The sequence below is a fragment of the Zonotrichia albicollis genome, chromosome 2 (assembly GCF_047830755.1).
Source record: "Zonotrichia albicollis isolate bZonAlb1 chromosome 2, bZonAlb1.hap1, whole genome shotgun sequence".
Classification (NCBI taxonomy): domain Eukaryota; kingdom Metazoa; phylum Chordata; class Aves; order Passeriformes; family Passerellidae; genus Zonotrichia; species Zonotrichia albicollis.
The window spans coordinates 18,110,951-18,135,694 of NC_133820.1; the positions used below are offsets into that span (position 1 = coordinate 18,110,951).

General features: G+C 39.2%; 1 protein-coding gene across 15 annotated transcripts in view; it reads right to left on the bottom strand.

Moving 5' to 3' along the window:
- KDM6A (lysine demethylase 6A) overlaps positions 1-24,744 on the bottom strand; it is a 150,904-nt gene that overhangs the window by 68,229 nt on the left and 57,931 nt on the right. For all 15 annotated transcript variants that reach the window (XM_074534498.1, XM_074534506.1, XM_074534501.1 and 12 more), the window contains exons 5-6: positions 8,833-8,891; positions 693-813 (exon numbers count right to left, since the gene is read on the bottom strand). In XM_074534498.1, the coding sequence (XP_074390599.1) occupies positions 693-813; positions 8,833-8,891 (180 nt within the window). The remainder of the gene's footprint in view (positions 1-692; positions 814-8,832; positions 8,892-24,744) is intronic.

The following is a 24,744-nucleotide window of genomic DNA, read 5'->3' on the forward strand; positions in this document are numbered from 1 at the left end:
AGACATGTAACAGCTAAATTTAGAGGCCAGGAAGGGAAGGACATGTGGGGAGAGTAGAAAATGGAAAGAGGAAAAACATGGGCAAATGTGCTGAATGGAGGGAGATAAAATGACAGATTACAATCAGAGACCAGAAAAGAATGTAAATAGTAAGGAATTTGAAGAAGTACAGAAGAAACCATAAACCATTTCCAACTGATTAGCCAGAAACTGTTGCCTTAGAAGTTCACTCTCAAGCCAGGAAATAAAAGAATAATTAACTGCTAGAAAAGTAAAAATTACATTTAAAAAGACATCATTTTGCATAAAAACTTTCTAGTTTACTAATTCCAAGAACTTCCAGTTTACAACAGGGAAGCCAGGGAGGAAAAAAAATGGAATATAAAAATAAAAAATCAAATAATCCAAGTTGTGATTTTTTTTCCATTAGCCTTCATTATCACCTCAGACTCCCCCAAGGTTCACTATTTTAACAAGGGCCCTACACCAAATTTTTCATCTAGAGTGCAGCACCTCACACACCTCAAACCCATCCTTCTTCTGTTAGGACTAAGACACTTCACATTAAAGCACTTCAATTTCTAAAGCAGGTGGTCTGTGACTGTTCCATGCTTATGCATTCCTTGCAGCTTTAAGATGCAACACACGACTTGTAAGAAATGTTAATTCAATTTGAAAGGACTTAAACCTACCTTTAAACTAGACTCATAGTCTGTGTTCACTTTGAACATAAGCCCAAGTCGCAAATGAATTTCCTTGGCTCGACAAAAGCTGGGATCAACATAAAGCGCCTCCTGAAATGCTTTAATTGCCCTGAAAGAAAAACACAGATTAAAAAAATGATGTTTTACTGAGGTATTACTCTATAATCAATGCTTTTTATATGGCTAACAAAGTGGATCAGAAAGTATTGTTACAGGAGAAAATAACAAAATTATGGTTTACATGTAACGTTTTTGGTGCATGGCTTTTGATTCTTCAAGGATTGGGTAATTTTGAACTCCAGATATCCTCATGTATTTGAAAGTCTAATCTTGTCTTATTAATTTAGAGAAACTAATTTGCTACATGAAATACACTAACATATCTGATATTTCAGAGAAGATGACTCACAGATTAGTTACAAAATTAGTGCAAGTTCACTTATAACAGCCAGGTTGCTTTTGATTCCAGCAGTGCAGACCCCCAAGCAGCAGCAGAGGAGAGATCACACAAATCTCCTCCCACTGCACCTGCCTGCTCCTTTTTCCACTTTCTCCTCCCTTCTCTAGCACCAGTGCCATGCAAGAACTCAAATGATACCAATTGCTCCATTACTTCCACATGCAGACAAAAAAGCCTGCCAGCTCCTCACACAGTAACTCTTTCATATTCCCATGACAGGTGAAGATGGCTCTGATTCTACTTCCTAACCTTCAAATCCTCTCTCACTTGTCCATGATGGCACTGTACCAGATAAAACAGAAATGCCATCTAACAACTCCATCTTGGAGCAGAAACAAAGCTACTCTAAACAGGACTGTTGTGCCTCTCAGGCCACTGCATAAAACTAGGACAGCTGAAATGCAACTAAAAGACAATAGAATTGAAGTCACAGAGGAATTAAGAAAGAAGCTAAGTCTCATTGTTGCCTGAAATCCAAGGACAGGTTGAAACAAAATCCATTCCTGTACACCACTGGTCACACAAGAAGAGAAATCAGAACCAGCCTCTCTCAGGGTGGACTTGAGCCCCAGAGAACACAACCCCAATCCCATCTGCTGCCCCTGGAACCCACAGGTGGTGCCAAGGGGGCAGGGGACAGGGCAGTCTCTGTGGGCAACTGGACCCACTGAGACATGGGACAGGGATTAACCCCAGTGCTTAAAATCACTCTCTCAAGGCACACTGATTTAATTCCCACTCTCCAAGTACAGCATTATTTATAAGGAAAAAAAGGTTGGTTAGCAGATGCAATGCAAAATTCAACAAATATTTTTCACAGACTTTTTTTACTCACACATAAATTATCATTTCTGAATCCTTCAGCAAAAACACTTCTGCTCTAAAATTCTTACAGGCTTTTTTCTCATCAATGGCAAAGCAAACCAAAGGTACAGACTTCCTCTAGAAAATGCAACTGTATGTACCTGAAGCATTATCTGACTTCTTTAAATAGAACTTAAAAAGTAGATAGGCTTTAAAAAAAGTATTAAATTTTTATTGTGGAACTGAAGCTTCCTCTATCACAATCCTTCAGGAAGGCTCTCCTTACCCAGTACCCTACTTTTCTGCCAGCATATGGAAAATGAGCAAGTGAAGCACTGAAGGGACAAACCTGTACCAGAGCTAAGCTCTCTCACATCTCATCTGAATTTCCCTGAAATCCTGTGGTGGTGGTGAATTCCAAAGCTCATATCTACACTGAATTCATAACAAACAAAGGACCTTGTCTCATAATACCATGCTCATCTTCATCCTCTACAAAAACAGCGACCAAACTGAAAGGCCAAAGACTGGGCTGATCACTGAGTATCAGGACATATTTTAAGCTAGGCTTTTGCTATGCCAGAAGATAGATTCTATTATAGTGTATTTGCATTTCTTGTCTCAACTTTGATATGGGCATTAGGGACATTATCCATTGGTATTTAAAATCCATTACCTATATCTTGTTCAAAGACAATACCCTAAGTTCCATAAAGAAAACCACTGTCTGTGATTCCAATCAAAGAGTAGACAAAATTGGGAATGAAGACACAGCAGTTGTGTAACACATCACACAGTGTGACCACACTAACACCCTGTAAACTTCATATTCCTCATTTAGCCAACCTTGCTTGATCAGAAAATAGTACTTCCATATTTCCCCTCTCAGTCATGTCCCCACTGAAAAAATCATCAAAGAGAGGATTTCTAAAAAAGTTTAAGAGAATCTGAGTGCAACAAAAATATTGCTGTAGTCTCTTGCTTACTGAACAGGAAATACTAATCACTGACACTGTTGAGCAAGGGAGTAAAACATAGCCAAAAGTATAATTAAAAGCTTTCCAGGACAGTTTTCAAATTTAGTTTCAATGTATACTGTACTTCATTCAAAAAACCAAGAATGTTGCATACCCCAGTCTTTCAGAGAAGCACAGCACTTAAATACCTGTAAATTATCATCAGTAGACAACAGGGAAGCCTGTGTCACATTTAGTCAAGAAACTGCTGCTCACAGAGACCATGCTTTGAGTAAGGTTTATCTCTGCACACACTAAGTAAAAATCAAATTTTACCTTTTACTTAAATTTAGTGTTAATTCCATATTGATTTTACAATTTGTAGTTTTTTCCAGGATGACATGCATGAATAATAAAAAATAGAAACTACTTCCATCAATGTGAAAAGGGGCATCATCAAAATCTCCTCAATTAAGTGATCTGAAAGAGCATTTTCAACATTTTTTACCAGTGGTAGGTACTCATGTCTAATTAAATAAGTACAACATCATTTAAATACTCAGTAGAATTTTTATAGAATAAAATAGTCAAGCTCTGAAAAGGCATTTACTTATTAACTCTTACAGACAGACAAGCAATTTTACATCACAGCTGAATTAATATTGATGCAATTTTGCCTGCAGGAAACATTTAAACAAAATAGCAACGTGCTCCCAATTACAGGACACATCAAGAACATCGACCACAGCAAAAACCTCAGCCTGTTTTCCACTGCCATGCCCAGAGCTCCAGACTCATTCCCTGACTATCAAACAGCAGAACATCTGCAGCAGCACGGACACCATTCCACAGCTGGGCCTTCCACACGCAGCAGAAGTCACTTCATTCTTGTACTGATCTTTGTTTTCTCTCAAACCTCTCTAATCCCATTTCTGTTCTCCGTCCACACCCAGAAATTCGTGGGTCTGGAGGATCCATGGCATCCAAATTATCCAGATGTTTTCCCTCAAAGCTCTTGTATGGCTTGACCAAAAGCAGAAGTGCAGATATGACCCAAGAGCTGGGTGAGTCCAAGAGCTCCCTGCAGGGCTGATGGCACAGAGCCTTCCCCAAGTCAGTCTGGAGTCTCCTCCATAATTCACTGCCCTTCATGCACAGACAGAACTTCTCATCTCACTCCTCTAGCAGACTAAACATGCATCAATCCAAAGGAAAAATTATCAAATGAAAGGCCAGGAGCTCTCAAACTGCAGAAATAAATTATATCTGAATTCAGCAAGAGAGGAGTTTCCTTTTGTTCTCTGATGATACTGACACCTGCGTGGTGAGACACAATGCTGGTTAAGTCCACTAGAATTTATTGAAATTAAATAAGGATTTTCTCCAAGGATGAGGACGTTTCACAGGCAGGAAAGGCTGTTCTAATACTCAACAAAATGGGAAAGCAGGACTGGAAAACAGACACTACAAAGAATGAAAAGCACCTCTGGACTTTCATTTTACACAGCACTGCTACAGCAATTCAGGAAAAATAAAAATGACATCTCCACATCAAGACTGCCAGAATCAATACTGCAGCTATTGTCCCACCCACTAATCTATACAACAATGCCCTCCATTATGAAAGTGAAGAAACCAGGTGAATAATAAATAGATTATTATATTAAACATTTAGTGAACTCTCTTAAGACTTTTACTGGATGGTTTTCTTGAATAGACTGAATAAAATCAGCTTTGTACTAGGCAAAAGAATATAATAAAAGAACATCAATTTAACTATTCAGAAGTTATCACTTTTGTACATTTCAAACAAAACCCATGAAAATCAGAGTGAGCGTACAAAATAAAAGAACCTAACATTATCCTAATATCACTTGATGCAGTTGGAGTGAAACTTTCTTTTTTGTGTTCTTACCCTCTTCAATTTTGACCACCTATTTTAAGCCTCACATCATTTCACAGCCTTACTAATGAAAGTGGTGTGAGGCTATCATGAACAAATTTCTATTTGAAACTCATAATCACAGTTTGAACATAAGCAAAGTGTTTATGAAACACTTTTACAGTCTTTAGCTACAACTCTTCTGTCCAGAGGACTGCAACAGCTGAATGGCAAAATATTTTGAGCAGCAAAGTCTTTAAACATTTCTCTAGAACAGCAGCTGGGAGTAGTTTTTTTTCCATAGCATTAGCATAGTTTTCAGCAATCCAAGAGCAGCTTGCTATGAAATCACAGCAAGATAAGATAATGAAAGGAAAGTTAACTGCCTCCTTTGTTACTGGTTAATTGCTACATGCATGTGTACTCTACATGTACATTCCCATTTTATATGCCTGAAAAATATATATATATATTAGATCCAGGCACACGAAACCTGAGAAATATTTGACAAAGCAGTATCTACAGACTGTGTGTTTAAATTCTTAGAGGTCTCCACTTGGCAAAGTGCATTCCTACACATCCCATTATATCCTCAACTTTCTGTTTGGAGGAACCCAGTCAGAAGCAGAGATGGTGGTTTTGGATATCTTTATATCTAGATACTGAACAGATGATGACAGTGCTTCTGCTTTGGGAAGGATCAGGAAGTTCCACCCAGGAATGACTGGTTTTCCACAGCAGCCTTTAGTCATGATGGAGGTGAGGAAAAGGGTCTGGATCATCTCTTGCAGGTCTTTGGCTTTTTTCAGGGTCGGTGCTGAAGGACTGAGCTCTTTGTAACACTTAGCCCCTACAGCTAGTAAGGAATTCCTGAACTGAGGATTTGGGGGCATAGATCCCAAATGGGGCAATCAGAGTGACTGATCTGTCTCCTTTCAGGTCTTTCTGAGCAATCTGGAGCTTTTCTCAGTTGTCCAGCAATTTGCCAGGCCACTGAAAACACTGCAGGCTGCCCTTGGAGCACCCCAGTTAGTACACTGGGATCCACACGGTGTGAAACTCAATTTCAGGACACAACATCAGAGCCTGGGCTCCATCTTTTCATCTAGATGGAAGTCAGTGGAATCAGCAGATGATAAACCAGGCAGGCTCAGAACTTTCACTAATGTGAAGAAAAAAAATTTGGTGTCCAAGCCTCTGCACCTGGGTGCAGGAATTTCACAGAAATGAACAACAGCCTTGGACTAACTGTTGAAATTCTTTACTAATGTTCAATCTATAAGACAACTACGGAGGGCATGAAATTATTAAAGTTATGTGAACATCTCATTCTAATAGGTTTTCTACTCTAACTGAGAAGCAGGGAAACAACAGTAAAAATGAACCAACCACTTACTGCTTGATGATAAATGGTGTAAGAGAAGGGAGTATAAAAATTTCATATCCTTCAGACCTGTTTTACTGCAGTTGATTCAATTTATGGAGGTAACACCTCATGGCACATCTTAACTATAATAATTGTGTGAGATAGGTTTGGTCTGATCACACTATTGCAGTGTTCATATATATGTTGAGGACTTCTAACTCTTATATGAACAGTTAAACAAAATCACCAACATAAAATGATGTAACAGCTAAGATTTGTACTTAAGATATTGCTGCAATGCTGCTCAAGTATATAAAAATATGTCCAGTATTGAATTACAGTGAACTACATTAAGAGTCTTGGAACCAATCCAACACATCCTTTTATGAAAGCTGGAAAACTTTAAAAATAATATAAAATATATGAACAATAATTCTAAAACTGATCTTATTCCCACTTGCTTTTTTATTATCTCTGTTTATATGAGACATGAAAAAAACTCAAGTATTTCTCACCCCTTCCTTTTTGGAGGACTATGTACTTCCCTCTTGTTAAAGTCTCTGAATATATGAAGCAGTGGTGTTAAAAAAACCAGTTCATGGATAAATCAGAATAAATAAACCACCTTAAACAGTCTTGAATACTTGAACAGTCTTCCTCTGCCTGCTAGAAATATTGAGATCCATGTCCTCCATGAACATAAGCAGATGGAGTAAATGCAGCAGGAAGACAGATTAGCATTTCACTCTGCAAGAGGACTCTCCTGGCAACCTGTGAGAGTTCTGGGGAGGATTAAGGCTTCAAAGAACACCTCTTGGAAATGACTTGCTGTCATCTCCAAGTCTATTGTGATTTTGTCACATCTGAACACCAACAGCTCCATATCGCTCTGCTCTTGGCCCCAGAAAATCACAGAGAATGAGAGAAAGGCACTCAAAGGGATTAAAAATCAGAACTACACACAAAGGTGTAAGATTTTACCTACATTGGATTTTCTTTAAAAATTCTACCTAATACTTCCATGATACACAATTTCCTTAGCACCACACTATACATAACCTTGTTGTATGAATGGAATGGAAAATAAAATTACTCTACTCAACCTTAACGTGAGAGCTATGTGCAGTTCTTTAAGTTAGGACATCAGCTTACACTCATGCTGTCAACAAGTGAAGAAAAATCTAAATTAATTCAAAGCTCTAATTTATGAATACTAAATAGCATGATCTGCTGATGGCAAAAGCCTACATTGAACAGGTGGCTTTTCAAAAAATTAATTACTCTAAATCTAACTGCTTTGTCTTATTTATCTTACAGTTTATCTACCATTTTCACAGTGCAAACTGTAACAAGATACAGCCTGTAATAAATGGTGCACAAAATACTTTTGAATGCTAAATGATGAAGACAAGACTATGTAGCAACTAGAATGTTCTGAAACTTGGTAAAATTCAGCCAAGTCTCATCACAATCTTAAAACAATAGATTCTCAGGCTTTCTGAAAACTTTTCTGTTCTTCTCTTGTTAATTAGAATGCAACAGAATTGCATGCCCCGTACAAGACAACAAAGGAACAACATTCATTTCACCACTATCAGTAAAAATAGCAGTAAGCTGCAAGATAAATTAATCCATATTTTGAGCTCATAATTTAACCAACTTATTCTAATTTGAAGAATAAAAGTTTATGCACATTATCCTGAGGAAAGCATTAATGTTTGCCTTAGAGATACACAAAAACAATTTAAGGAGAGGTGGGGGAGAAATCCTGCTGCATTGTTCCCAGCCATCAGTCAGGGGTCATTCCTGCATCCCTACCTGCAATCAGGCTTGGCTCAGTAACACAATGAACTTTTAGTGATCAATCAAGTACTGAATCACACTTACTGTACTAACAGTCTCTGTACTGAGTGTGAAACAGACTGACCTAAACACTGCACCTCTCTGGCTTTGCCCCCATGAATTAACTCTGTCTCCACAGGATTAAACGCCAATAAAAGTCTGAGGACCTTTGAACAGAACCCCAGTGACTGAGTCCATTCCATTCACCACTCTAATCACTGATAAAGTAAAGCCAAAACCCCAACTGAAACCCAACCCTCCCCCACCCTCAACAAAAGCTCTGCTCAATCCTCAAAGCCCTGGCAGAAATTACAACTCTTTTAACCCTGAGTTTTTCCATCAGATTGAAACACTGATTCCATCTGAGACTATTGCTCCTCATATCCAAACCCCTCACCTAATGCAGCTCTGTCAAAATTCCTGCCTACCAAGCAAAATGAAAACAAGCCCCATTCACCACCTCTCTGCCAGTAAGGTTTTTTACAAGAGGCTTTCCAACAAACCCAGGCCCCAGATTACCAATGACAACAATTCCCAAAAGCCTGTTGAGTCATTCTGCTCCATCCCCACTGCTGAGCTGCGCTAAAGGGAGTGCAAATTCTCCCAAAGTGCTTTCCCTTTCATGGAACTGTTGTGGCTGCCCCAAGTTTGTTACAGTAACACAGAAACCGACCCAGGACAGCAACACCTGCAAACACCTTAAATGCAATAATATCAAAATTAAACTATTTTACACTCACACGGAGCTGAGGGTGAAATAATCACACACTGTTGGACACCACACAAAACACTGACATTGTCAGCTTATTCCAACTTACCATTGAAAGGCATTGTAATGGAAGTAGACCAAACCAAGGCCATATAAAAAGGCAGCATTCTGTAAAGGAAAGAAATAGTGTTTAAAACCCAGATAAGAGCAAGCTTCCAATATTTTATCCATCCTTTGATATTCTATTTCCATTATAAGACAAATATATTTAAAATTTGCCTCGAACAGGAAGAGCTAAAAAGAAACAACAAAAAGATAGGTAGATATTAAAAAAAAAGCACTGGTTCTCTATGGTCACAAAAAAGTGGCTATTTTGGTGGAAGAGCAACCACAATATTCATGTACTTCTACATCAGAGAAACTGATGTGCTCTGTTCTACTTGGACAACAGCAGGCAAAGAAATGATGGAGTAGAAATCTTCAGCAGTTTAATACAATGAAAAAAAAATAGTTTATGACCAAGCACCATTTCATAGTCACAATGATTTATACTCACATAAAAGAAAACAGAGAAGCACATTCTAATTTCAGTGCCTAATGTAGAACATTAATTAAATGAATCTCAAAATATGCTTAAGGAGATTTCACTTTTCTGAATACCAAAAAACACAGACCATCAACTTCAAACCTATGACAATAATATTCCTTCATCATTAATCCAATTTCTAGCTTCTATCCTCCTATTTGCAAAAGGCAAAACCAAGGCAAAACAACAAAAATACTTCCCCTTCTGGAAACTCATTTTCCCTCCATTTTCTTTTCATATAAACTATGACCTACATCCAAAGTGAAATTACTAACAATATTTAATGAATGTTTAATTATCCAGTTCCACAAATAATTATTACATATTTCCTAAATTAGGAAAAATAAACAAATTTCTTTTTCTTTTGCAAAGCTATGCCACAGCACATTTGTTTTTTATTGAGCAGAACAATTCCATTATATATAGGAGACATTGTACATCATGCTGCCTAAAACACATTTTTAGGCTTTTCTCATATATAATTCTGATTGTGAGACAGCAGGTATGCATCCCAAAGCTCTGACACATGGACAAGATCTGGAATTTCAGTTGTCAGAGAGTACATTTCAAGATAATCTCTCTGCCACTTGCATGCAGTTCTTTAACAAGTCAAATTTCTAAGGAGTTTCACAAAAGGAATACTAATTAGGACTTAAACCCAACCCAAATATCAAAGTTATAATCAAGTTTTTCCTACAAAATAACTGGTAACCAGAAGACAATACAAAGAACAGCATTCATCAGAAACAGGATCCAGTATGATAATTTCATTATCCTTCATTTGCATAGTCTAAATGCAAATTAAAACCGGGGGGGGATGTCGAAGATCCTCTCATGAATGCAGCTGGATCCCAGCTCCAGCAAGGGACAGCTTTTAGGAAAATGCTGTGGTGTGAGCAGATCCTACAGCCATCAGAGCACTGGAGATGTGAACAGGAGTGCAGAGGGAAGTACATAAACAACAGAAGAGAACACTTTAATGCTACTGTAAACCCACATTCCTGTTTAATTGAATAAAAGCGCAACATGGACATCATAAAGATAAAATATCTCCAATTCCATAATTTGTGCTTTTTACATGTTCCAAGTGTGCTCTGGCAACAGGAAGATCAGGAAGAAGGCAGGCTCAAAAGCTGAGCACACATAATGGCCTGACTGAAAAGGCATTTTAAATGAAGAAGAATGAGAGATTTTTATGTGTGCAACATGGAAGCCTAAAAATACAGCATCCAGGAGCCCTCACTATCTTCAGGCCAGCTCATTTTTCAGACAGAACTTAACAGGACTGCCCAGTGTCCCCTCTGATATTTCAAATCTCAATAAAGTTTAGATCATTGTAGAGATTGAGAACAACAGTGATCACAAAAATTCTTCACTGCCACACTGCAAAATTCAAACAAAAATATGCCAGACAACTAAAAACTCTTCCATTTGCAAAGAATTTTACTTCCTCTTATGAAATCTATTGCAATTCACAGTCCAAGAAAGAGATTCAGAAAAATCTCCCAGATATTTTGGTGCTAAGGATTTACAACAAGCAACTGTCAAGGCACAACAGAACCAAGATGCAAATGATTTATCAAAATGTAGTTTAAGTATCAAGTTCACATAAAGCTTTCAGATGGTCCTACAAATAAACCATCATTGTTTTGTCCTCTGTTTTGTGCCTGTTTTCCCACTTTTCTCTCCTCCTTATGCCTGAATTCTTTTGAGACTGACTTAAAAGTATCTTAAGCTCCCACTCTCTTCTCAATAAAAAACAGGGCAAGATTTAATATTTGTACCTGTAACACTTTATTTCAAATGTAAAGATGCAAATTCTGAAATGTCAGTATGGACCATGAATTTATCTATTCTGAAATACTATAGTTCTAACCATATCTATCACCACATATAAAATGTTTGTTATATTAATAAGCTAAAAAGTATCTTTTAATGCATTTGTACAGGGACAGGACTCACAAGGGCTGGAAGACATCACAGTGTCCCAATGTGTGGCTGCACTTTCCACAAAGAATTCAAGGTGAGATACACACAAAGTTCATTCCTTTTGCAGAATACCATCAAGTTCAAAATGCAGTCAAATTCCTACTGGCAAGGGACAATATGAAATGCCAGCACAGCTTAATGCAGATCAGCACCAAGCAGGATCATTACCCAAATCTTCATCTACAAAATGCCCTTTCTAAAATAATAAGATTCTGTTTACCACGAACACACCCCATCTTAAGCAATCAGTTTTCAGTTTCTTCTATTAGCTTTGACAAATTTCTCCCAAAGAACACCATTCCATGTGCTCCACTAAAGATCACGCCTGTGATTTAGTCCTTGCTATAAATAGCTGCTGAGGTAGAATTTAAGGCCTCTTTTTCTCACCAAATATTTTTTAGTAAGAAGTAGAAAATACAATTATCTTATTACGATCTCTTCCTTGAACTTTCTAACAACCCCCAACATTTATGAAGATCTCATGCTAGTAAAATGCATTCTTTGTCTACTAATGTCTAATTTATTGTTTATGTTATCAGATCTCTCTTTTCACTAGATATCTCTTTTCACTAGAATCTTGAGTGAAAGTAAGATATAAACCCACACAGACTGCACCTCAAATCTGAAGTTGAATGCTTGAGTTTTTTTCATTCTACAGCCATGCTACAAACACAGACAAATCAGAAATGCTATTTCCAAGTTGATATCATTTACATTTTCTATGAATTATCGAAAAATATTAAAATGTTTCATACCAACCACTAGATGGCTCAAAATACCTCTTTCCATTTTCCACGCTTATGCAATTTAAGGAAATTGTCAAGTTGATATTGTGCAGTCTGTTACTTACATGCACTATTTAATGCTGAGCAACATTTCAATTTTATCCTCTAAAAGACTGTGGTATACACATTTTGTCAACAGGTAACTCAGAAGGCAAAAATGTATTGGTAAACATCTTTTTATACATCTGGTGTGAATAAGCACACTGAAGACTTATTGGTGGCATTGTTTATTTTCAGCAACCAAGGAAAAAAAATTGCCAATGAGAAAGACTCCACCCATCTCCCAGGCATTTTATTGAAACCCAAATAACTTTGGGTTATTTTGTTGCCTTCTTCTTCTTCATGCCATCTTCTTTGAAGCAGAAGATGGCAACAGATCCCCAGCATTCCATGTGTTCTGTTCTTAAGGCATTTCAGGCCAAGTCCACACAAAGCCTTTTTCTCCACCTTTCAAGTGTGCAGGCAGCAGGTCCCACAGAAACACATCAGCCCCAGCCCAGCAGTGACGCTTATCCACAAACACAGGGACACAAAAATGCTCCTGTCCTGGCCAACAGTGACCACCCCACATTCAGATCACAAACAGCTCTACCAACGTGTGGCTGCCACATCTGGGTCCAGATGTTTTCCACTTATCTGTCACACACAGCTGAGACCCTGTTACAGACTCCAAATTGGTGTTTTATACACACAGGAATTCACTTAGAAGTTAGGCTTGCCAATGAAAATCTGTTAGGCACATCAAGAGAGTCAGAGAGTAGAAAAAAACCATGAAAAACTCAAAGCAGTCTCAGGGCAGCATCCAGTCAGGTCTTTGCCATTTGGAAATGAAAAGGAACAGGTTTTGCCATAGTTCCCAGCACTGCTGATTCACAAACATTCCCTAGCACTGCCTCTCTTATTTGTGCTGACACAATCATCTCCAGAGTACTAGAGCCAACTGGATGCCAGAAGAGATCTGAATTATTAGCATCTAGGTAAAAAGGATTTTTTAACTGGATCAGTTTCCCAGGCAAGTTCATTTGTGGACCCGCATTAACAACAGCATCAGCACAAGTAAAACACTGGTACACAAGTAAAAGCTCTTTAGGCCTACACTGCTCCCATCAAAATGTCTACCAAACCTACAATTACATCTCAAACATCACTGAAACTTCCAAATATTTCACTTCACAGAAAGCAACATCCATGGTCAGTACAAGGTGGATAAAAACACGAGATAACTTCACACCCTCCTGCCAGCCTTCTTCATGCAGGCCCTTAACCAGTGACACACAGGCAAATGCACCAGTTCTTCTATTCATTTAATTATCTCCAATATGGAGATATTTATGTAATATCTCCAAGGTGGCTGCCAAAAGGATGGTGCCAGACTCTTTTCAATGGTGCCCAGCAACAGGACAAGGAGCAATTGGCATGAACTGAAACACAAAAAGCTCCATCTCAACATGAGGAAAAACTTCTTTCCATGGAGGTGGCAGAGCTGTGGAACAGCTGCCCAGGGAGGACACAGGGTCCCTGTCTGGAGACACTGCAGACCCATCTGGACACGTTCCTGTGTCACCTGCTCTGGGTGACCCTGCCTTGGCAGGAGTTGGACTGGGTGATCTCCAGAGGTCACTCCAGCCCTGACTATTCAGTGATTCTTTGTGACTCTATGGTGAAGGGCCAGATGTAGATAAAATAAACCTTTCAATTAATTAGAAATCAGAGTGTATCCCACAACTCTATATAATAACCAAAACAGGAGAAAATAAAAAAGTTCCCATGTAGTTGGTTAGTGAAAGAAAAACTATGGAAAAAAGATGACATTCAGCACCCTTATGATAAGAGATCAGTGACTGCTTTCCACTTGTTTACTACTGACAGGAATCAGAAGGGCTTTGATGGCATATTTAGCTTGCTGCAGCAGGGTCTGACAGCCCAGGAGCCCCTGGAGCCCTGAGCCCAGCCCACACCACCCCAGGCTGCACAGGACACACGTGGGCAGGCGGCCACTGCTCCTCAGAAAACCGGACCAGGAAAACAAAATTTTACAGCTCACGTCACATCCTGTGGTCACAGGGTGTCTCAGCCACTGGTTCAAAGCAAAAGAACAGTTTTTGGGCTTAAAGGTATGAATATGTTTATTTCTTTACTGAAATTAAAAAAAAAAAAAAAAAAAGAAAAAGAAAAAGAAAAATGAAGTTTTGACAGTGTGGTGCCTAATTCTTCCTCCTGACACTACTCAAATACATAGTAACAGCTCCCTAGAGAGTCTGTACCAAAAAAAAAATTCCATTTAGGCCCCTGTTTATAAACAGCTCCAGGCCCTTGGGAGCTGACAGGCTCTAGCACAGAGATTATTCGTGCTCAGGAGAAAGGGATGGTTCAAATAAAATTTGTTTACATTTGTATAAACATGAAAAAGAGAACTAACTATCTACATGTGCTGTAAATTCCATTCACCTGCAAAAATACTAAGAACCCTGTGTGTATGGCAAATTAGCATTAGTTTTGTCTTCTTCAAGTTTTATAGTACCTAAAAAATCATCACATTTATACAGGATTTTTAAATGCAGCTATTCTAATATGCTTGCATGACTGCTTCTGGAGCAATAATCGTAATATTCCAAAATTTGTTACTGGGTATGTGTCTGCATCCCAGTAGCCATGTGAAAGCAATTAAAATATAAAAGTCATTATTCCTGTGACAAATACATTCTGTCATTTGTAATATCTTGGTAAACAGCTACAAAGTAATTCCTCATTTTCTTGAAGAAGATCTTTTCTGAGAGTAAATATTGCCAAAATACACCTACTACTTCCAGAAGAAATCTATCTTTCTTAATTCATAAAAACTACTTTTTTTTTCATATGACAGAAAAAATCTTACTAGAAATTAAGCAGAAATAAAGCCAAATAAAAATAATTTTAAAAAATTCCACACCATCTACAAATTATGAGGTTTTTTCCCTTTGTAAGTAGTTTCTATCTCTGAAATTACTGTGCTGTCTTGGCCATCCTGCTCATCTCCTCTTTAGGAAAGACAGTACATCTATCCCTTGTAATTTCCCAGCAGTGCCGCATTCCCACACTCCCTGCAGCTCCCCTCTGAATGAAAACTACTCTTTCAACTTCTTGCGAAAAACACCACCAAAACACTTCTATCCCCATATTTTTACTCATGGACTAAAACCCACATGGCAAGACCTGTGTGAAGAAGCTCAAGTGGGAGCCTTGTTATGCTCCGAGTGGCTTTCCAGCACTATCTGTAAACAAAAGCTTCCTGACACACAGGGATGGACAGGTACACCAAGACAAGACTACTGGAAAATTACTGAAACCCACATAGAGTAATTAATTCAACAGACATTCATTATTTCAAACCCTCCTGAATAATACACTGTGTTACAACTACTTTGTAGGGAGTACTGTCCTATTAAAACGAGAAGCTGACAAAACAACATTAAGTAACTCAGATCCTCTTCAGTGATGATGGAATCTATGCAGTTTTGCAAACCACATATTTCTTCACCCATAAATAAACCTAGCTCCACTGGCAAAAGGGACTTCTGATCAACTAGTGTCTCTCCAAGTTTGTCACACAAACAAACAGCCAAGCAAGTGTCTAAACTGTGATCATTGCTATGGGCATCTGACTTATGGGCCTTAAAATATTTCACTTGACGTAAACATCTTCATTTTTCACTTGGTACAAGTATTCTCAATAATTTAAGTATTTTAACAGGAAACAGAATTTTTCTGACATGAATCAAGTGAGCAAAGGTGTTGTGCAACACACAAAGGATTAAACTCACCTTGACAGATATTTTATCCAGATGATTCATGTAACCAAATTTAATACTCTCCCTGTAGATTCCCTGAATGTTGTTAACAATCACAAAGCTTTTAATTTATTTTGTATGATACATGACTTTATGAAAAAACATCCCCCCAACTCCAAACAGAAAACCATGCTTGACACCAGATGCTTTATAACTAAACTAATATGTCCTATGTTTTGACAAAAAGAGACAATCTCTCTGGAGATCACCTAGTCCAACCTTCTTCTCAAGGAAGGCACAACTAGAACATTCCTAGAATGATGTCCAATTGGGTGTTGGGGAAGATGGGGAACAGGAAAGCCTTATAAATACCATTGTCTAGCAAAAGCATTTTGAGAATATGGAAACTATGAGTGAGATTGGAATGAAAGCAAGCTTTGAGACACCTTAGTTACTAAACAACTGGAAAACAATGGTGTGGCTGGCTGAAGGTAATCCCCTTTTGATTAGACAATATCCTCTGCTTGCAGGCAGGTCCAAGGGTCAGAGCAGACCCTGCCAGCTTGGCAGAAGGGGTCCAAAGAGGAGATTTTAGGGTTTAAAATGTAACACAGTATGGTAATGTAATGATTCTTATAGGCTGTGTGTAAATGCTATAGGATTTGTATGTTGTACTAGATTGGTTAGTGAGAATTAGAATATTCAGCACAGAAGATTTATTGTATTGTAAAGGGAACCTCGCTCTCTTACCCTTTTACACTCTTACCTTTTTTACTCCCTTACGCTCTCACCCTCCCATCCTCTCTCCCCCTCTCCTCTCTGGGGCCTGCTCTGAGCTGTGCCTGGCAGCTCCCAGCTGGGCCCTGCCCCCAGGCCCTTGGCAATAAACCCCAATTCCACAACCTGACTGCAGAGATCTCTCGTCTCCGTCCATCCTGACCGTCCTACCCCCAACACTCTGACACACCAGCCCCTCGAACCCTCTAGGCAACCTTCTCCACAGCTAATCACCTTCACAATTAAAGAAATAAATACATTTTCATGTGTTTAATTGGAATTTTGTGTTTTCAGGCCTGCTGCTTTTCCTTTACTGACTAGCACCACCAAGAAGATTCTGGCTCTGTTTATTTGTAAAACTGAGTAAGACACTCCTGATCCTTTCCAGGCTGAACAACTCAGCTCCTTCAGCCTCCAGTCCCTGCACGAGAGACGTTCCATGCCCTTACACAGCCTCATGGCCTTTTCCTGGACTTGCTCCACTATCACCCCACTCTGTTCTACTTGGGAGCCCAGCACCAGACCCAGAACTCCCCATGCAGCTCACCAAGGCTCAGCAGAGAGTAAAGATCATCCCTCCCTCACCTTGGTGGCCATGGTCTCCCCACTGGGCTGGCTCATGGTCACCTCATGTCCCAGGACCCCCAGGGCTTTTCCTGCAAAGCTGCTCCCCATCCTCCAGCCTGTGCTGGTGCACTGGGCTGTTCCTCCAGAGATAAAGGACTTGGCCTCTGTCTCAAACACCAGGAGGCTCCTGGGGCTGTTCAGTTCCCTCTGAACACCAACACAACCTTGTCACCTCTCCCCAGTCTGGTCCTGGCCTGTAACCCTGCTGAAGGTGCATCCCAGCCTGTAACAGAGGTCACCAACCCAAGGTGCTGAAGAGCACAGGTCCCACTCTCAAGCCATGGGGTAATGGCTGGCCTCCAGCTGGACTCTGTGATATGTCCTGGTTCTGGCTGGAATAGAGTTCATTTTCTTCTTAGCAGCTGGTGCAGCACTGTGCTTTGGATTTAGGATGGAATAATGTAAACACACAGACCTTGCAGTTGTTACTGAGTGGTGCTTGCCCTAAATCAGGACCTTTCTGTGTCTCAGGGAGGCAGAAGGCTTGGGACAGCTGATCCAGACTGGGCACAGGGACATCCCATCCCATACAAAGTCACATCCAATATACAAACACAGAGGAGCTGATCACTGCTCAGACTGCTCAGTGTGTGGGGACCAATTGTATTTTCAGTGCTTCTTTTTCTTGGGTTTTTCCTTTCTCTCTTTTCTTTGCCTTAAAATCATTATTATTTTTAGTATTACCATTAGTATTACTGTGTGTTTCACTTTAAATAAACTGGTTTTATCTCAGCCCACATGGTTTTACCCTTTGTTTTTTCCCCAATTCTTCTGCCCTTCCCACCAGGGAGGAAGGAGGCAGTGAGCAAGTGGCTGTGTGGTACTGAAGGTGCCATCTGGGGTTTGACCATGACAGATGTTGATCACAATCCTCTGAGCCTGGGTGAGCCAGTTTTCAATCTACCACACTGACCACTTACCTAGTTTGTATTTCATCAGTTTGCCTGTGAGCACATTACAGGAACAGTGTGGAAGGCCTTACTAAAATAAACACAAACAATATCTTGTGGCTCTCATCTCCTACACCAAGTTACTCACTGTGTTGCAAACAGCTATCAGGTTCATCAAGCATTATTTCTCCTTCATAAATTCATGGTGATTACTTCCAGTGACTTGCCTGCCCTGAATGTGGTGGAAACAACTTCCACGATAATTTGCTCTTATCACCTTCACAAGGATGGAGGTGAAGCTGACTGGCCTGTAGCTCCAGGATCTTCCTTCTTGCCATTCTTGAGGGCAGGATTGAAATTTGCTTTATTCCAGGCCTCAGAAACCCTCCCCATCACCATGACCTTAACAGGATAATTGAGAGTGGTCTCACAGTGACAGAGATGAGCTCCCTCAGCAGTCACTCACATATCCCAGCAGGTCCCATGGTCTTGTAGATATTTTTTTGTTTCAATTTTCCCAAACTTAATCCTCTTTTGAGAGCAAATCTTCTTGGGTCCAGATCTCCCAAATGGTCTCAAGAGCATTGAAGGTGAGTCCTACCAGTAAAGCCCAAGGTGCTAACATGAAGCACCTCCATGTTTCCCATATCCTTTGTCATTTGCCTTATTTAGCAGCAGCCCTGCATATTCTTTCATCCTCCTTTTGCTGTGGATACACTTGCAGAAGCTCTCTTGTTGCCTTTTATGTCCCTCATCAAATTCAACTTCATGTGGGCTTTGGCTTTCCTTAAGCAATCCCTGAATATTTGCTTGGATGATCTCTCTGTATTTCTCCAGTCATCAATCCTTGCTTCTGCCTCCTGTGTGCTTTCTTTTTATGCCTGAGTTTTGTCAGAAACATCTTGTTCATCCATGCAGGATTCCATTCCTTTTTGTCCAACTTCCCTCAAGTCAGGATGAATTGTTCTTGAGCTTGAAGAAAGTTATTATCAAAAACAAATGTGGACCAAAGAAGAGAGATTCCCCCCATCACGCTGTCCTGCAGGCACTTCCTTATTTTGCCAATACCCTTGAGGTGGGGCCCAGATATTGATCAGCACAAGCAAACTAAACACTGAGCAGGTCTTCTCATCCTTTGCTCTTCTTTGGTGAGTACTGCTCTTATTTCATACTAACTAAAGGATTTAGCTTCCCTCATTCCCATCTAGATATACTGACCTCAGAAAAACTATGAGATCTCCTCATAAATATTTTCCAAGTACAGAAACTAATGCTGGCTCATGTGTACACACAAACATTACTGGAACATCTTTTGTGGACTATGACATCTGGACAGTTCATTCAAATGTTTTATCCTCTTTCATATGGCAAGTGATCATCACCATTTACATCAATCTTCAAAATATTTTATGAAGTAGAACTACTAGCATGGAATTTTCTGTCCTTGATTCACCATTTTTCCAACCCGTTCCAGCAAAGATAGGAATCCCACTGAGTTGACAAGTTGCCCCATTATTTCCCTGTCAGTTTCTCACTGCTGGAAAATCACTAGTGTTGGAAAAGAGCCTTACTATCATTAATTACACAGCTGCTCTACCTCAGGCACTCCACAGAAAATGGGAGTGGACAAGTTGAATATACTAAGGCATGAATGACTATAAAGAAATTCAAATACACACAAACAGACCAGCAAAAACCAAAGGAAAATAACCACAAAAATTAAATGACAAAACTCTCTATGGCTGTTCCCCTTGAATCTTAAATCACATTATGCTGGGCAGTAACAAAAACCCAGCTGAATCTGGAACTCTGCTTAATGGAAAAATTCAAAGGTTAATTTTTAACCAAGTCCCGTAAGAATGCAGTTGCTGCTTTTATGTTGTTCTTTCCAGCTGAGTAACTCTTGAACCTGCTAGCTGCCTTCAAATGAGTTTTAGAGAAAGCAAGACTTCTCAAAGATGAAAAACTGGAGGAATGTCACTGAAAATGCCTGTTGGGTAGGAAAAAGAACCCCCAAGACAAGGCCTACTTTCAGAAAGTACATAGAGCTTAATTATTCTCTCCTCTTTGGGAAAAGACACTTAGCCCAGTAGCACAGCTTTAAATCAAGCATGTGCTTTTCCTGCTCAGAGATGCCATAGGAAACAAGATGTCATTGAGGATGCTTCACTAGGAAAACAAGAGGAATTTCAGTTTGTGTGCGCTTACGTGGGAGAGGGAAGGACAGGAGGTGTGAAAGGACAACAGACACCAGCTCGTCATTGCCCAGGCTTCATTAGCTTCAGCATAAAAAACAGTTTGTTCTGTAAACTGCAAATTGAACAAAATCCCACATTTGAAACAAAATTCTGAGTATCAGCTTTAGGAAAAAACCTTACTAGCTGTTTTGAATCTTGACTTTATTTTTTATTAATCAGTTACATCTGAAAAATGGAAGCATTATCCAATAACACGCTTTGAGGTATATATTTTATGTATTCTTACATATGTATCAAAAATTTAAACAAGAATGAGTCCAAGAATGAGTCCATTTTTTAAAGGTTTGTTTCAAGAACTGGAATGCAAGATCATTGATTAACGGTTGCTAGTTAGGGATCAATCAATTATTACTGAAAATGATTGTCCAATTAAGACTAGTTGGTTAAGTAGTGATGGCTAATTGACGTTCTAATTGGTGATTTGCTGTTTTATTTGTTAGAATGTACAAATACTTAAAATGGGCTACAAGAGCCAAGGCAGCAGGCCCACATGACAGGCAGCTGGGGGAGCAGACTGGATGGCCAGCAGCCAAGAGCAGAGCAAAGCAGCTGGGCAGCCCACCAACCATTCCCACAGAGCATTTCAATTCCATCAAATCATCATTTCTTAACAGAAAACTGTACCTCAGTAAATTTTCAGCCCACTCTGTGAATATATAGACTAGTGAGTTTAAGAGCCGTCAGTTTCTAAAGGCAAAACAAACCAGAAAAAATACAAACAAGCCAAATGAAGGACATTTCTTCTGCCCTCCCTATCTCTGGCTATTCTGCAGCTTTTTCCTCCTCTGATCCAGAGCTCAAGTTGCTTTCCTCCCTCACTAATCCCTCTTCTTCTTACCATTGCATCACTGCTGCTGCACCTGATTTTACTTAATTACTTCTGTCAACAGTTTAATTTCTGAAAAATTAACTCTGACAAACTGCAAATGGAAACACCACGGTGATCCTGGACTGGGAACTGAAACATTTTTTAATCCACTAGTGTTTCTTCACTTCTGACTACTACCTCACCATCCTAGGTAAGAAACCTCTCAGAGTTGGTAGCTTTAGAATCTTTTCCTCTGGAGCAGTTTAGTCCTAAACTCAGCTGACAACCTGAAGGAGGAGAGACAAGAGGACAAGAAGAGGGCAAATTAACCAACATCATCAAATGGGGATTTTCTCCTCCTCTGTTAATTCAACATCCTTTTGCAAATCTCAGAGGGCTCTTATTTTAAAGACACCTTGCTGAGTTCCACAAATTAATTTTAGGTTGTAATTGCTGCTCCTTGGTGTGACTGGACACCTCCTTAGGCTTGCAAGAGTCACAGAATCTACTCTGCAAACAGTTCTTGGGTAATGCTTTGATCATTTGTCTGAAATTTCATTCTTCTGTTCTGCTTGAGAGAGGAGGATGACTGGATTTTAGAAAAATGTCACACTGAACTATACTTATCCTTTATATAAGACCATCCTTCCAGTACAGGCTTCTATATTGTTCTTAATTAAACCAAATACTGTTTGGGCTTTTAACTTTTTCTTCATAATCTACTTTTTCTGATACAAAGGCCAGTTCCCTCAAGACCATGAGCTGTGAGATGGTAGACACAGACACTTTCAAATACTACTGTTTAAAAATATCACCATGCCATATGAAACTGAATTTGCTATCATAATTCTCCAAAATCTTTTTCTGTACTTTAAATTTGTACCATTCAACATTCAAAATTTATCTTCTATTTCACAATACAAATATTCACTTTCACTTCCAATCACCAATATTACTGTATATAACTTCTCACTATTATTTTACTCAGCTTTCCCAAGATTCTTCATCTTTAACAAGTGTTTTTCACAGAAGTGTATATAGGAACCATTCCTGATGGTTCCACAGACTGCCAATTACACAGAGGTTTTTGTATCACTTCCCTAAATACCTCCCATACAAAATCACCACATTAGCCCCACATTTGCAACTTTTCCATAACACTGCCTAATATACACCAATTTACATTTCTTTTCTTAGATCAAAAATGTGGGGTTTTTCTTCCCCATCTTTTCTGAACATGAGATTACTATAAAGTGTAATCTGAATCTACCTTGTTATTTACAGTAACATTTAAAAAAATTCTTTACAGCTTTTTCACACTTTCTTCTGAAGTCCAGTTGTCTATTATTAAGCAATTTCAGGACCATTTCTCAATTTAAGATATCAAAGATGAAGTAATTCACACCCACAGAAAGACAGTTCCAGACCATGAAGACAATGATGTGAGCAGCTTCATAAACCTGGGATCATCACCTTGTGGTCACTTAGCACATCTCAAAATGGGAAGGCATAATCATCCAGCCTGGAAATTATCCCATCTCTTTACAGTACTTTGCTTAACAAAAGAAGAAATTTGTCTCTCAAATCTACCAGAGAACAAGTGCTAACACAGGAAGATTATGGGAATTAAGGCTAGCTAAGTACTGCTCTGCTAGAAAGAACTCCCAGCATAAAATACAGAAAATTTACTCCTTGGGAGATAAACCACAGCCACAGAATGCCTGCTCTGGTAGGCAGGGAGCCTGAAAAGGTCTCCTCATGATCAACATCAGGGCAAAGAAAAAAATATAAATCCATTTTCTGGAAGGTCCAATTTGTGCTTGATGACTTGCAGAAGCATTTAGGATAAGAGGTTTTGTGTTACTTCTCTCTTTTTAACATGTTTTCAATATTACATTTGATCCTCTTCTTAAACTCAATCACATCCACTTTAGGATGTGCTTTAGAAAGTCCAGGCCATATTTAATTGTTTAGGGTGGTAATTACTTATCTAATTCTACCATATTCTACTTCTCAGTTTCTCTTCATAATACACCATGTCTCTCAAGCACTTTTAAACCTGTTTAGTGTCTTCACTACATGTCTGGCATCCAATAAATACTTTTCAGGCCCAAAATTCAGATTCTTTTTGGTAAACAAAAGAGAAATCTCAGGCTAATAATCTGTTTAAGTCCTGTCTTATTTACCTGCATCTAAGTGAAGTGGGTGTTTCTCCATCAAGGATTTTGCCTTAACCTGGCTTTATGTGATCTGTGAGTTTCTCAGACACAGCCATCCCACCCTTCATCCTCTGCTTCTAGAACTCAAATCTACCAAAATGCCTCAGGAGAAAATCAACTTCTGGACTTAGCTGCGTTTGATAGTCCAGACCAATGAACTGTTTTTCACCTCATATTTGACTGACACAACACAGACAGGAAATTTTTTTCCACTAAGGACAGAGTAATCCCTTGTGGACATGGCAGATTATTTGGGACATTCTTCTCAAGGATTACAAAACTGTTGGCCACCTTCTTTCCCCAGCCAGAACAATGAGTCACCATGGACAGATCTGTGCCTCAAGACACTGCTCCAACACCTCAGTGACTCCCTGGGTTCCAGACACGTAATAAAGTCCCAGCCCTGGCACTTCCCCCTGAGCTTCAATCACCAGAACATCTCAAACCACACACATCTCCCAGTTTGTATGCACAGGCTGTAAGACCAAGGATACACAACCAGAATTCCAGGGGAAGATAAAAAAAATCAAGGTTCAGGAGGTTAGTTAACAAGGAACACAGAAAGATGCCACAGGAATTAGGAGCTACATGTCTAGCAAAACACTAGAATTAGGAGAACTACTCAACAGAAGCATGCAAAAAAACAAATCCAAAAATATCTGTTGTGTTCCTTCAAAGCCATTTTAATTTTATACTGTTTTTCCAATCAGCCCTTAATATTTATTCTCAGTTTAAGACAAGTTGCCTTCCTGTGACAGCACCCATCTGGGTTTGCCTTGACCTCACAAGTGACATTCATCATCTGTTTGCTTCATTTTGCTCTTAAATGAAAGCCCAGGTCAGGAAAAATCACCAGCAAGCAGAACCTACAGGTCCTCTCTCTACAAAAGTCATCATTACAGCCATGGTGATCCAGGAGAGACTCCCAAGGAATCTGACAACAATGCACAGGGAAGAAAGTTTAGGAGAGAAAAAGGCTTACATTCCTCTGAATCTCACTCATCCTGAGTGAAATGAAGTGCCTTCAAGACAAGCTTTTCTTACATGATTCAGACAGACAGAGGGCTCTGTTTGCCCAGATTTTGAGATCAAAGCCAGAATTGAGACAGGATTATAATGCTCCATTATGAACTAGATGGATGATTTCATTTATATTACTGTATTTTTATGGTTTTATTTCAGGGGGAGAGAAGAGATCACGTACTGAATTTCTTGATTCTTGTACAGCTTCAGAGAGTAATTCTGTTCCAGACAACATCCAATGATTGCATTTAATCAGAAAATGACCCTTCCTGTGCAAAAGGTAAAGACTCTG